At 48.1% G+C, this 14151-nt stretch overlaps 2 protein-coding genes across 2 annotated transcripts in view; both read right to left on the bottom strand.

Annotated features, from left to right (window-relative positions):
- Window positions 1-14151, bottom strand: part of h2ac14 (H2A clustered histone 14) — a 1193713-nt gene that overhangs the window by 449569 nt on the left and 729993 nt on the right.
- Window positions 1-14151, bottom strand: part of LOC105945443 — a 50498-nt gene that overhangs the window by 33904 nt on the left and 2443 nt on the right. The window contains 2 exon segments of the mRNA XM_031893313.1: window positions 10386-11609; window positions 14010-14139. Coding sequence (XP_031749173.1) covers window positions 10386-11609; window positions 14010-14139 — 1354 coding nt within the window.

The raw sequence follows: 14151 nt of genomic DNA on the forward strand, positions 1-14151 counted from the left end.
AATTGGGGGCACTGTGTGGAGGGGGCTGTCTATGGGGACACTGTGTATGGGGCAATTGGAGGCACTGTCTATGGGGAAATTGGGGCACTTTCTATGGGCAATTGGAGGCAATGTGTGTGGGGGGCACTGTGTATGGGGCAATTGGGGGCACTGTGTATGGGGGTACTGTCTATGGGGCAGTTGTATGGGGGGACCGTGGCCAGAATAGCGTTAGGGGGGCCTGGCCAGAATAGTGTTAGGGGGGCCTGGCCAGCATAGTGTTAGGGGGCACTGTGGTAGGGTGACCCTAATACTTTTTATGTCTGTGTGTCCTGTACTGATGGGAGGGGCCCCGTGATTTCTGATGGCGGCCCTGCCACCATGGGCAGCCACGGACGCACAGCTGAATCCACTTTTGACAATTATGACATGCGCACCGCATTTCAAATTCAATCAAAAAAAAAAAAAAATTTAATGCTGCTTTTTTTATTTTGTCTATTTTTTTTAAGAATAACTAAATAGAGGGGCGGCAAATTTCCTGTCGGCCCCAGGCGACGAAAGCCCACGCTACGCCACTGCCCAAAGGCTCTTCTCAGAGCCCCCACTCACTCACTCACTCCCTCACTCACTCACTCCCTCACTCACTCACTCACTCAGAGCTGTTACTGTTCTGTTTGTTTCTATTTAGAATATAAAAAAAATAACTCCAGAATCGGAGAATAATCGCTCACTGACAGGGAGAAATGATCATATTTACATTGAATTCCCGTTGTTCCCGTTACCCTGAGTGTCTCTCCCCAGCACCGGGGGCACTCGGCCCATTTTACCTGTAAGCAGGGTCGGACTGGGGGGTGCAGGGCCCACCGAGACTCCTGTCCCAGGGTCCCCAACTGCGTCCCCCTAACCCCCCCCCCCACAGGGCCCCCGCCTGACGCCCTCCCCGAGTGCGTATAAACAGGAGGAACAGTCAGTAGGGGAAGCGCCGGCAAAGGTCGGACTGGGCCGCTGGGGCCGGGGCTCACTGGGATTTTTCCCGGCGGCCCAGTCCGACCCTGAACATGAATCCATTTTATTGGAATTCCACGTGAAAGACCAATACAAAGTGGGGTACCCGTGAGAAGTGTAGAAATAAAAGACAGAAGAGGAAACACCACACAGGTGGTCCTGATCAAGACTTCAAATTACTGCACCATTAACCCAGTTAGTATCAGGTAGATCAAATAGTCCATTAAACGGAAATGATAAAACGTAACCTTTATTGCTAATCATTAAAAAAGGAAAAAAATAGAAAGACGTGTGTCATTGCTCAAATCCCCATTAAAATTCACAAAGGTGATTATCAGATATAAAATCTGCTATGAGATGTGGTAGGGCCGCTGTTATCCAGCCCTTCAGGCGCACAGGATTATACAGTATCAAACAAAGTGATCCAATGAGTATCAAGGCTCTCAGCACTGAAGCGTTCCTGTGGGGACAGCCAGAAATAAACCCCTTTAAAGGAGACATATTGGATAAATGGGAAACCCCTAACCCTGTATGAATAATATACGGTGCTGGTTTCCCTTTGGGCTAAACATTAACCCTATCTGTAACAATGGCCCCTTTATTGGAGCTCCCTATAGATCCTCTCAGGTCCCTGTCTGGGTTTCACATGAGGGGTGGGCGTGGCCTAACGGTCCCTGCCAGAAGCACAGTAGGAGGGGGAGAGCCAATCACAGCCCTGCACTCACACAAGCACAGACAGGCTTCAGTTCCCTATCAGGTCAGCCTAGCTGCTGATTGGTTCCTATCCTACAGTGCAGGGTACGGAGGGCCGCCGGCTCCCCAGCTCATCCAGAGAATTCAGCCAGCAGGAAGTGGCACAGATGGGCCCGTTCCTCCCCCAAAAGCCCAACGCGCGTTTCGCTCCCAGGTTGTGGAGCTTTCTCAAGGACTGACGCGCGCCCCTGCAGTGCCGGCTTTTAAATTCAATAGGTAGTTCTGATTGGGCCAGTGACTCCTTCATGGGGAATTCCCCCCTGACGTCACTAAAAAGCCCGGACTGCACAGTTGAAAAGTCTTACCTAAGTGCCAACACAATGATATAATAAAGATATATTCTTATTATAGCGCCCCCTCCTGTTGGCACTTAGGTAAGACTTTTCAACTGTGCAGTCCGGGCTTTTTAGTGACGTCAGGGGGGAATTGATATTGGGGAGGTGGTGGGCTGGTGAATTTGCTCATTTATAGCTTAAAATTCGAGCATATGTGCACCTCCAAATACTTGTGCTAACAGGCTCCGGTGTTGAAATGAGATAAGGGGCAGAAACGCTATACCTTTCTCTCTACGAGTTTCAACTGGCAACAACTTTAAGGAGACATATCCTATAAAAATGATGAATGTACCAGGGAATTATACTCCTCTAGATATAGAAGGATTGTGCTTAAAGTTGTGTTTCTGACTGATTTATTGAGAAATTCCCCCAAACCCCACTAGCCCCGCCCATCTGTTCCACTTCCTGCTGGCTGAATTCTCTGGATGAGCTGGGGAGCCGGCGGCCCTCCGTACCCTGCACTGTAGGATAGGAACCAATCAGCAGCTAGGCTGACCTGATAGGGAACTGAAGCCTGTCTGTGCTTGTGTGAGTGCAGGGCTGTGATTGGCTCTCCCCCTCCTACTGTGCTTCTGGCAGGGACCGTTAGGACACGCCCACCCCTCATGTGAAACCCAGACAGGGACCTGAGAGGATCTATAGGGAGCTCCAATAAAGGGGCCATTGTTACAGATAGGGTTAATGTTTAGCCCAAAGGGAAACCAGCACCGGATATTATTCATACAGGGTTAGGGGTTTCCCATTTATCCAATATGTCTCCTTTAAAGGGGTTTATTTCTGGCTGTCCCCACAGGAACGCTTCAGTGCTGAGAGCCTTGATACTCATTGGATCACTTTTTTTCATACTGTATAATCCTGTGCGCCTGAAGGGCTGGATAACAGCGGCCCTACCACATCTCATAGTAGATTTTATATCTGATAATCACCTTTGCGAATTTTAATGGGGATTTGAGCAATGACACACGTCTTTCTATTTTTTTCCTTTTTTAATGATTAGCAATAAAGGTTACGTTTTATCATTTCCGTTTAATGGACTATTTGATCTACCTGATACTAATTGGGTTAATTTCTATTTGTCTATACTTCATTTGCACATTTTCCCTTTGCCCTAACTCTCATTAATCTAACATTAGGAGGCAAATATTGATGACTCCTATCTGATCTGTGTAACTGGTGTGGATGGTGCAAGCTTTCCTTTTCTTTCTATTTTACACGTGAGAAGTGGAGGGAAAATCATACATGATTCCAAACATGTTTTACAAATAAATAGCTGCAAAGTGGGGTGTGCGTAATTATTCAGCCCCCTTTGGTCTGAGTGCAGTCAGTTGCCCATAGACATTGCCTGATGAGTGCTAATGACTAAATAGAGTGCCCCTGTGTGTAATCTAATGTCAGTACAAATACAGCTGCTCTGTGACGGCCTCAGAGGTTGCTAAGGGAATATTGGGAGCAACAACACCATGAAGCCCAAAGAACACACCAGACAGGTCAGGGATAAAGTTATTGAGAAATATAAAGCAGGCTTAGGCTACAAACAGATTCCCAAAGCCTTGAACATCCCACGGAGCCCTGTTCCACCGATCATTCAGAAATGGCAGGAGTATGGCACAACTGTAACCCTACCCAGGCACGGCCCCCCCCTAAACTCACAGGCCCAACAAGCGCTGATCAGAAATGCAGCCAAGGGGCCCATGGTGACTCTGGGGGGGCTGCAGGGATCTACAGCTCAGGGGGGGGGATCTGTCCGACAACCAGAGCCGCCATCAGGGGGGCACAGGGGGGACAATCATCCCGGGCCCGGACGTTTCTAACTTTAAAGGGGGCCCGGCCGTGCTAGAGTTTTCTTAGCTTGGGCCCCCTTTAATCGAGTCCGGGCCCTGTCACTACTGGCGTCCGCCGCTATGTCCCGCTGCTCTCTGCTCCATCTGCGCTTATATAAGGTTGCGCCCCATGCGTAGTGACGTCACACGCACGGGGCACAACCTTTATAAAAGCGCAGATGCTGCAGACAGCAGCGGGACATAACGTCAAGGAAGCCGGAGGAAGCAGCAGGGGGACCGGTGAGGAACGGAAGAATGCTTGGGGGAGCTGAAGGATCTTTGGGGGGGCCTGGAGGAAGCAGGAGGACACTGGGGGGGGAACTGGAGGATGATGGGGGAGCTGAAGGATCTTTGGGGGGGGGCTGGAGGAAGCAGGAGGACACTGGGGGGGGGAACTGGAGGATGATGGGGAGCTGAAGGATCTTTGGGGGGGCTGGAGGAAGCAGGAGGACACTGGGGGGGGAACTGGAGGATGATGGGGGAGCTGAAGGATCTTTGGGGGGGCTGGAGGAAGCAGGAGGACACTGGGGGGACTGGAGGATGATGGGGGAGCTGAAGGATCTTTGGGGGGGGCTGGAGGAAGCAGGAGGACACTGGGGGGACTGGAGGATGATGGGGGAGCTGAAGGATCTTTGGGGGGGGCTGGAGGAAGCAGGAGGACACTGGAGGGGGGAACTGGAGGATGCTTGGGGGGGCCCTGGAGAAAGCAGCAGTATGCTTGGGGGGGCCTGGAGGAAGCAGAAGGACACGGGGGGGGACTGGAGGATGCTTGGAGGGCCTGGAGGAAGCAGGAGGACACTGGGGGGTGGAACTGGAGGATGGTTGGGGGGGCCCTGGAAAAAGCAGCCGTATGCTTGGGGGACCCTGGAGGATGCTGGGGGGGAGCCGAAGGACACAGGAGGAAGCAGTAAGCAGCGGGGAGCGGGCCATAGTATGAGTAATTTGGGGGAGGACCAACAATGTTTTAGGGGGCCCTGGCTACCAATGTCTGTGTGTACTTTGTATTGATGGGAGGGGTCACTGGGGGAGGGGCCATTGGGGGCGTGGGAGGGCCTAGAAAATTTAGTTGTGAGGGGCCCCGTGATTTCTGATGGCGGCCCTGCCGACAACTATTAGTCGTGCACAAAGTTGGCCTTTATGGAAGAGTGGCAAGAAGAAAGCCATTGTTAACAGAAAACCATAAGAAGTCCCGTTTGCAGTTTGCCACAAGCCATGTGGGGGGGGCAGCAAACATGTGGGAGAAGGTGCTCTGGTCAGATGAGACCAAAATGGAACTTTTTGGCCAAAATGCAAAACGCTATGTGTGGCGGAAAACTAACACTGCACATCACTCTGAACCCACCATCCCCACTGTCACATATGGGGGGGCAGCATCATGCTCTGGGGGGGCTTCTCTTCAGCAGGGACAGGGAAGCTGCTCAGAGTTGATGGGAAGATGGATGGAGCCAAATACAGGGCAATCTTGGAAGAAAACCTCTTGGAGTCTGCAAAAGACTTGAGACTGGGGCGGAGGTTCCCCTTCCAGCAGGACAACGACCCTAAACATAAAGCCAGGGCAACAATGGGTTAAACCCAAACATATCCATGTGTTAGACTGGCCCAATCACAGCCCAGATCTAAATCCAATGGGGAATCTGTGGCAAGATCTGAAAACTGCTGTTCACAAAGGCTGACCATCTAATCTGACTGAGCTGGAGCTGTTTTGCAAAGAAGAATGGGCAAGGATTTCAGTCTGTAGGTGGGCAAAGCGGGTAGAGACATACCCTAAAGCCTGGCAGCTGGAATTGCAGCAAAAGGGGGTTCTACAGAGTATTGGGGGGCTGAATAATTACGCACACCCCACTTTGCACTTATTTATTTGTAAAAAATGTTTGGAATCATGTATGATTTTCCTTCCACTTCTCACGTGTACCCCACTTTGTATTGGTCTTTCCCGTGTACCCCACTTTGTATTGGTCTTTCCCGTGTACCCCACTTTGTATTGGGCTTTCACGTGGAATTCCAATAAAATTGATTCATGTTTGTGGCTGTAATGTGACAAAATGTGGGAAAGTTCAAGGGGGCCGAATACTTTTGTAAGCCACTGTATATACACACATACACACATACACACATACACACATACACACATACACACATACACACACACACACACACATACACACATACACACATACACACATACATACACACATACACACATACATACACACATACACACATACACACATACACACATACACACATACACACATACATACACACATACACACATACATACACACATACACACATACACACATACACACATACACACATACACACATACACACATACACACATACACACATACACACATACACACATACATACAATCCTTTTTACACCCAGATCAACATGATTTTTCTTTACAGTGAATTGTGTTCAGGTTGCTATGGTTCTCTACCTTGACAATGGATAGTTGTTACCTGGGCTATAGAGAGTCACATATTGGTGACATTCTAAAGTTCTCTGAGTGGGTCTATAGATATTATCTTTGCCCTTTGTGGGGTATTAACTCTCAAAGGCACAGGGATGGATACGTATACCCTCCTGCACCCCTTCGTGTCCCTGCACTTTATCAGCCCCGGCCTTAAAGACTCCCCTTTCCCTCCTTCCCCTCTCTAGCGCCCCCTACCTTTCCCTCACAGAATCATCAGCATTAAATTCTTCCCCCATTGATCAGGTCTCTGAGATGATATTTTCCTGCTGGAGGAGGAAGCTGGATCCTGGGTAGATAACTTACTTTGCTACAAGTCCCCAGGGATCTATGATACCAGTCTGTTTCTGTTGGCTTTGTGCTGTTAGTTTGCCCCAACTCTGCTGCCCTCAGTTCCTGTGCCGCTTCCCTGCAGCAACCACTGCCCAGACTGGTCCTTGTGCCAGTTACCAGAGCAAGCAATGTCATAGCAGCCTGCTTCAGCTGGGACACAGCAGGGGCCCCACTCTATTGGGCACCGGACAAGCAGGAGGTTGGGATTGACAGCACAGGACTAGGCTTAGACCGCTGCTATTGGGTAGCCCTGAGGCTAAAGCAGGCAACTGTGGCATAGCCGGCCCCGGAACAGAGGCAGCCTGGTGGAGAACCCGCCCTGAAACAGAGGCAGCCTGGCGGGGAACCCGCCCTGAAACAGAGGCAGCCTGGCGGGGAACCCACCCTGGAACAGAGGCAGCCTGGTGGAGAACCCGCCCTGAAACAGAGGCAGCCTGGTGGAGAACCCGCCCTGAAACAGAGGCAGCCTGGTGGAGAACCCGCCCTGAAACAGAGGCAGCCTGGCGGGGAACCCACCCTGAAACAGAGGCAGCCTGGCGGGGAACCCACCCTGGAACAGAGGCAGCCTGGTGGAGAACCCGCCCTGAAACAGAGGCAGCCTGGCGGGGAACCCACCCTGAAACAGAGGCAGCCTGGCGGGGAACCCACCCTGGAACAGAGGCAGCCTGGCGGGGAACCCACCCTGGAACAGAGGTAGCCTGGCGGGGAACCCGCCCTGGAACAGAGGTAGCCTGGCAGGGAACCCACCTTGGAACAGAGGTAGCCTGGTGGGGAACCCGCCCTGGAACAGAGGTAGCCTGGCGGGGAACCCGCCCTGGAACAGAGGTAGCCTGGCGGGGAACCCGCCCTGGAACAGAGGTAGCCTGGCAGGGAACCCACCTTGGAACAGAGGTAGCCTGGTGGGGAACCCACCCTGGAACAGAGGTAGCCTGGCGGGGAACCCGCCCTGGAACAGAGGTAGCCTGGCAGGGAACCCACCTTGGAACAGAGGTAGCCTGGTGGGGAACCCGCCCTGGAACAGAGGTAGCCTGGCAGGGAACCCACCTTGGAACAGAGGTAGCCTGGCGGGGAACCCGCCCTGGAACAGAGGTAGCCTGGCAGGGAACCCACCTTGGAACAGAGGTAGCCTGGCGGGGAACCCGCCCTGGAACAGAGGTAGCCTGGTGGGGAACCCGCCCTGAAACAGAGGCAGCCTGGTGGGGAACCCGCCCTGGAACAGAGGTAGCCTGGTGGGGAACCCGCCCTGAAACAGAGGCAGCCTGGTTGGGAACCCGCCCTGGAACAGAGGTAGCCTGGCGGGGAACCCGCCCTGGAACAGAGGTAGCCTGGTGGGGAACCCGCCCTGAAACAGAGGCAGCCTGGTGGGGAACCCGCCCTGGAACAGAGGTAGCCTGGTGGGGAACCCGCCCTGAAACAGAGGCAGCCTGGTGGGGAACCCGCCCTGGAACAGAGGTAGCCTGGTGGGGAACCCGCCCTAGACCAAAGGCAGCCTGAAGGTGTGCTGGCACAAGGACTGGATAGTGGCTGCTGTGGGGAAGCCGGCACAGGAATTGAGGGCAGTGGGGTTGGTGCAAACACTGCAAAGCCAACAGAAAAAGACTGGTATCATAGATCATTGGGTGATATCTACCCAGGATCCAGCTTCCCCCTCTAGCAGAAAAAATATCATCTCAGAGACCTGATCAATGGGGGAAGAATTAAAAAACTGCTGCTGCCTTGTGAGGAGTTGAACTTCCTCCAGAAACACTGAACATTTACTGGGAGACAGGGGCTGATAAAGTGCAGGCAAGTACAGGGTGACAGGGGCAAAGAAGGAGTGCAGGGCAGAGGATCTGGGACAGTCAGGGCGAAGATTCAGGACCAAGACAATGAACAAAAACTAGGATGGGACGGGACTGAGCAGGTGAAGACTGGACAGGAACAAGAGTAGGAACAAGAACAGGAGCGGAATAGAACCAGAAGGAGCAGGAGTGGAGCAGAGACGAGCAGAACAGGAGTGAAAGTAAAACAGGACAAGGCAAGGACCGGGCGAGAGCAAACAGAACAGGAGCCGGATCAGGGAACAAGAGCGAGGGTCAGTGCCACAGGGCTCAGAGTAGGCCAGTGCCCAGGCCCCAGCAGTGAGGATGGCTGGCAGGGTCAGGCTTGATTGGCTCACCCAACCCACCAATAAGTCTGCTGCTGGGAAACAGGAAGGAAAGGCCAAGTGATAGTGAGATAATGAGCTTACCTGGCCCAGTGGGCAAGGCATACAGTCAGAAACCCAAAGGCCCCCGGCTCGGATCCCAGTAGGGCGTTACGTTTAGCAGAGCTTGGCTGTTAGGTAGCTGAACATTCATATGCACTATTTTCATTTGGGCCCCTGTACCCCACATAGTTTGGTAAATCTGTGCATATTGGGCAGCAAACTGTTCATTAGGCCCAGGGAGTCCCTATTTAGAGTGTTTTATATTGATACATTATGAAATGTGGGGTATATACTGGGGTAAAATGCATCAAAATTACATAAAACTCACAACATTTAGTTAGCTTAATTGTTTGGTGATTTCCATATAAAGATATATTTACCCATTTTACATTTGGCAGAATGTGTATTTTTTGAAAATATGAGTTTTTTTGGAGTCAACTTAGTTATTTGACACATTTTCCAGACATATATCAGACGGTGTATTTTTTGGTAGCAGTAATATGTATATATGTATTGGGGTCTGTAAATGCCAGATGTGATTCCATGCATAATAGGTATCTCTCTTGGCTTTTCCTGGTACCTAAGGTTATGTGGGAGATATGATGCTGGAAAGTGGAAGCTTTGAGGCAATTTTTTAGAATTTTCATAAATTTTAATATAAACTGCTAAGTTCAGAAAAGCATTGCTGTTTGGTACTTAGGAGTAGAAAGACACAGTTACCCATTTTGGATTCGGCAGAATATGTCCTTTAGAAATATGTGGTTTCCTGGGGGTAAAGCGAATGTGCCGGGATTTCTGCCTTTGGAGCCAATAGTATGCCGTATTCTGCTGTAATGCTTGGAAATCTAGTAACTTACTGCTGGGAGTTTGTGATCTATAGAAGTCAGAAATCTCCATAAAACTATACATATCAGGTATCTGCACATTCGGGAGACATGAGGCTTTCTGAAGCAGTTGAGTTTTGTCCAGAAACAAAATATTTTTCTAGTATAAATCCCTATATCATGAAAAAGCTATTTTTTTTTGGGGGGGGGGGGGGTTAGAGCTCTAAATCTTGTTCCAGAAGTGGAAATACACAAAATATTTGAAATCTCAGGGTTTCTATGCGCATTTCTCCATATATGTGTTATCAATCTAAAGGGTCCGTTAAAGCTCCACGACAGTATCACGGTGCCACAATTGTTTTTCATTTTTCTGCTCTATGGCTCCCATGGTACAACATTCTGCTACTGGCTAATAATAAAAAACAAAACAAAATACCATATATTCAATGTTTTATTAACAAGCATGAAAAACATTTTTTTAACTGCACCAATAGATCAGTCTGACACGTCTCATGAAAAAGGGCTTTTCCCAAAACTGATTTAATGTAAAGAGACCCTTTATAGCATTACCCAGTGTCCATCAGGAGTCTTTAGCTGCAAAGAGTTGGTCTAAGGGTTCTCTTAAAGAAACATTTCATGGTGGACATAAAAATATTTGCCTGATGCCTCATGTGTAAAGTACAGTTTTTCTCATGCGAAAGAGTATTTTTAGATTACTGTTCAATGCAAATAATTTCCCTCATTCAGAAAATGGTTTCTCCCCTGTGTGAGTCTTTTGATGCCGATCAAGGCAAGAGTGCTTTGAAAAACATTTCCCACATTAAGAACAAGAAAATGGTTTCTCCTCTGTGTGGGTTCTATGATGACGATCAAGGTTAGATCGACTTGTAAAAGATTTCCCACATTCAGAACAATAGAATGGTTTCTCCCCTGTGTGAGTTCTCTGATGACGATCACGGTGATATTGGTTAGAAAAACATTTCCCACATTCAGAACAATAGAATGGTTTGTCCCCTGTGTGAGTTCTCTGATGACGATCACGGTGATATGGGACTGAAAAACATTTCCCACATTCAGAACAAGAGAATGGTTTCTCCCCTGTGTGAGTCCTTTGATGACGCGCAAGATAGAAATGGTTTAAAAAACATTTCCCACATTCAGAACAAGAAAATGGTTTCTCCTCTGTGTGAGTCCTTTCATGACGAGCAAGGTTGGATTGATTTGAAAAACGTTTCCCACATTTACAAGAAAAAGGTTTGTCTCCTGTGTGGGCTCTATGATGAATGATAAGGTGTGATTTACCTGAAAAACATTTCCCACATTCAGAACAACAAAAAGGTTTCTCTCCTGTGTGAGTTACTTCATGGCATTTAAGGTCGGATTGATTTAAAAAACATTTTCCACAATAAGAACAAGAATAGGGTTTATTGTGTTTGTGATTTTCTGTTATGTGAGATTGTTGGGAATTTTCATCATGATTATTACCCGTCATTTTTAAACTATTCAGGCTGCACCCCATGATAGGAGTATTTGTTCCCTGTATCTGTTCTGTAAGGGGATTAATGCTGCAATCTGATTGGTTTCCCCCTTCCCATGAAGATTCTTCCTCTTTAATAACAACCGATATATAATCCTCTGCCGAGCTGTTATTCAGGCTGCACCCCATGATAGGAGTAGGTGTGTCTGTTCCCTGTATCTGTTCTGTAAGGGGATTAATGCTGTAATCTGATTGGTTTCCCCCTTCACATGAAGCCGCCTCCTCTTTAATCCCATTGGCCGGTGGGGGCTGTTCCGCTGGAGAAACATGAGGGTTTGTGAGATTCCCATCATTATTACAACATAAAGTTGCTTCCGTATGTGCTGTAACATCGCTCCCATCTTTATACTCACAGGCTGCTAAAGGGAAGGATAGAGACTGTTATTTATGGGGATCCCAGTGCAGACCTGGCAGTGGGATTAGTAAGGGCTCATGGGAAGGAGTGAGGGGGAGGGGCATACAAGTAAAACAGGCTAATAGTAATCTTAGCGCTACCAAGCCTGAAAACTATAGGCCTGTTAGTCTGACCTCAGTAGTAGGAAAGTTTTTGGAAGGGGTAATAAGGGATAGGGTACTTGAATACATATCACAATACAATGGGGTTTGTGCCACATGGTTTAATGTGTAACAGATCTTGCCAGACTTATTTTATTGCCTTTTATGAGGAGGTGAGCAGGAACCTCGATGCTGGAATGGCAGTGGATGGGATCTACTTGGACTTTGCTAAAGCACTACAGTAATTAAGGTGTTTGACAAATTACTGTGAAATATAGAGGAGAAATGTACAGTGGAGGAAATAATTATTTGACCCCTCACTGATTTTGTAAGTTTGTCCAATGACAAAGAAATGAAAAGTCTCAGAACAGTATCATTTCAATGGTAGGTTTAACAGTGGCAGATAGCACATCAAAAGGAAAATGGAAAAAATAACTTTAAATAAAAGATAGCAACTGATTTGCATTTCATTGAGTGAAATAAGTTTTTGAACCCTCTAACAAAAAAAGACTTAATACTTAGTGGAAAAACCCTTGTTTGCAAGCACAGAGGCCAAACGTTTCTTGTAATTGATGAGCAAGTTTGCGCACATTTTAGGAGGAATGTTGGCCCCACTCCTCTTTGCAGATCATCTCTAAATCCCTAAGGTTTCTGTCTCTGTGCAACTCTGAGCTTGAGCTCCCTCCATAGGTTTTCTATTGGATTAAGGTCCGGAGACTGACTAGGCCACTCCATGACCTTAATGTGCTTCTGCTTGAGCCACTCCTTTGTTGCCTTTGCTGTATGTTTTGGGTCATTGTCGTGCTGGAACACCCATCCACGACCCATTTTCAGTTTCCTGGCAGAGGGAAGGAGGTTGTCGTTCAGGATTTCACGATACATGGCTCCGTCCATTTTCCCGTTAATGCGAATAAGTTGTCCTGTGCCCTTAGCAGAAAAACACCCCCAAAGCAAAATGTTTCCACCCCCATGCTTGACGGTGGGGACGGTGTTTTGGGGGTCATAGGCAGCATTTTTCTTCCTCCAAACACAGCGAGTTGAGTTAATGCCAAAGAGCTCTATTTTGGTCTCATCAGACCACATCACCTTCTCCCAGTCACTCACAGAATCATTCAGGTGTTCATTGGCAAACTTCAGGCCTGCACATGTGCCTTCTTGAGCAGGGGGACCTTGCGAGCCCTGCAGGATTTTAATCCATTGCGGTGTAATGTGTTTCCAATGGTTTTCTTGGTGACTGTGGTCCCTGCTAATTTGAGGTCATTAACTAACTCCTCCCGTGTAGTTCTAGGATGCTTTTTCACCTTTCTCAGAATCATTGACACCCCACGAGGTGAGATCTTGCGTGGAGCCCCAGAGCGAGGTCGATTGATGGTCATTTTGTGCTCCTTCCATTTTCCAACAATCGCACCAACAGTTGTCACTTTCTCTCCCGGCTTCTTGCTAATGGTTTTGTAGCCCATTCCAGCCTTGTGCAGGTCTACAATTTTGTCTCTGACATCCTTGGACAGCTCTTTGGTCTTTCCCATGTTGGAGAGTTTGGAGTCTGCTTGATTGATTGATTCTGTGGACAGGTGTCTTTTATACAGGTGACTAGTTAAGACAGGTGTCCTTAATGAGGTTGACTAATTGAGTAGAAGTGTCTAACCACTCTGTGGGAGCCAGAACTCTTAATGGTTGGTAGGGGTTCAAAAACTTATTTCACTCAATGAAATGCAAATCAGTTGCTATCTTTTATTTCAAGTTATTTTTTCCATTTTCCTTTTGATGTGCTATCTGCCACTGTTACACCTACCATTGAAATGATACTGTTCTGAGACTTTTCATTTCTTTGTCATTGGACAAACTTACAAAATCAGTGAGGGGTCAAATCATTATTTCCTCCACTGTACATTAAAATGCACATAACTTATGTAACTACAGCAACAACTTTTGTACATGTACAGAACTTACAAAACAAGCAATGACAAAGCTAAGCTCTGTGACAGGGGCAGGTAGGGGGGGAGGGGTTAAACTTAGGGCAAACTCCACTGACCCCCAATGAAGTGACTGACTTATTAGCACATTAATTAATAGAACTATTTATATGAACTGATTATTATAGAGTAACGGCAGCTGTTTGTATCAGGATCTATTTACTGAATGATATGAGCTATCAACTACATGAATTTCCAGCAGTAGAGTGACTTGTTATTGGGCCCCTAAACTTTAGGAACAAATATTCTGCATTCTATGCTCTGTATATGATAGAAACCATTACTCACCCAGTGGGCGGAGCTGCTGGGGCTCCTCCTCCTCCTTTATCCCTTCCCTGTAAGGAACCTGGTTTGCTTTTATATACTCCCACTCCTCCAAGGAAAAATAGATGGAAACATCCTCACACCTTATGGCAACCTGGCACACACA

Source organism: Xenopus tropicalis, chromosome 9 (genome assembly GCF_000004195.4).
Source record: "Xenopus tropicalis strain Nigerian chromosome 9, UCB_Xtro_10.0, whole genome shotgun sequence".
In the NCBI taxonomy this organism is placed as follows: domain Eukaryota; kingdom Metazoa; phylum Chordata; class Amphibia; order Anura; family Pipidae; genus Xenopus; species Xenopus tropicalis.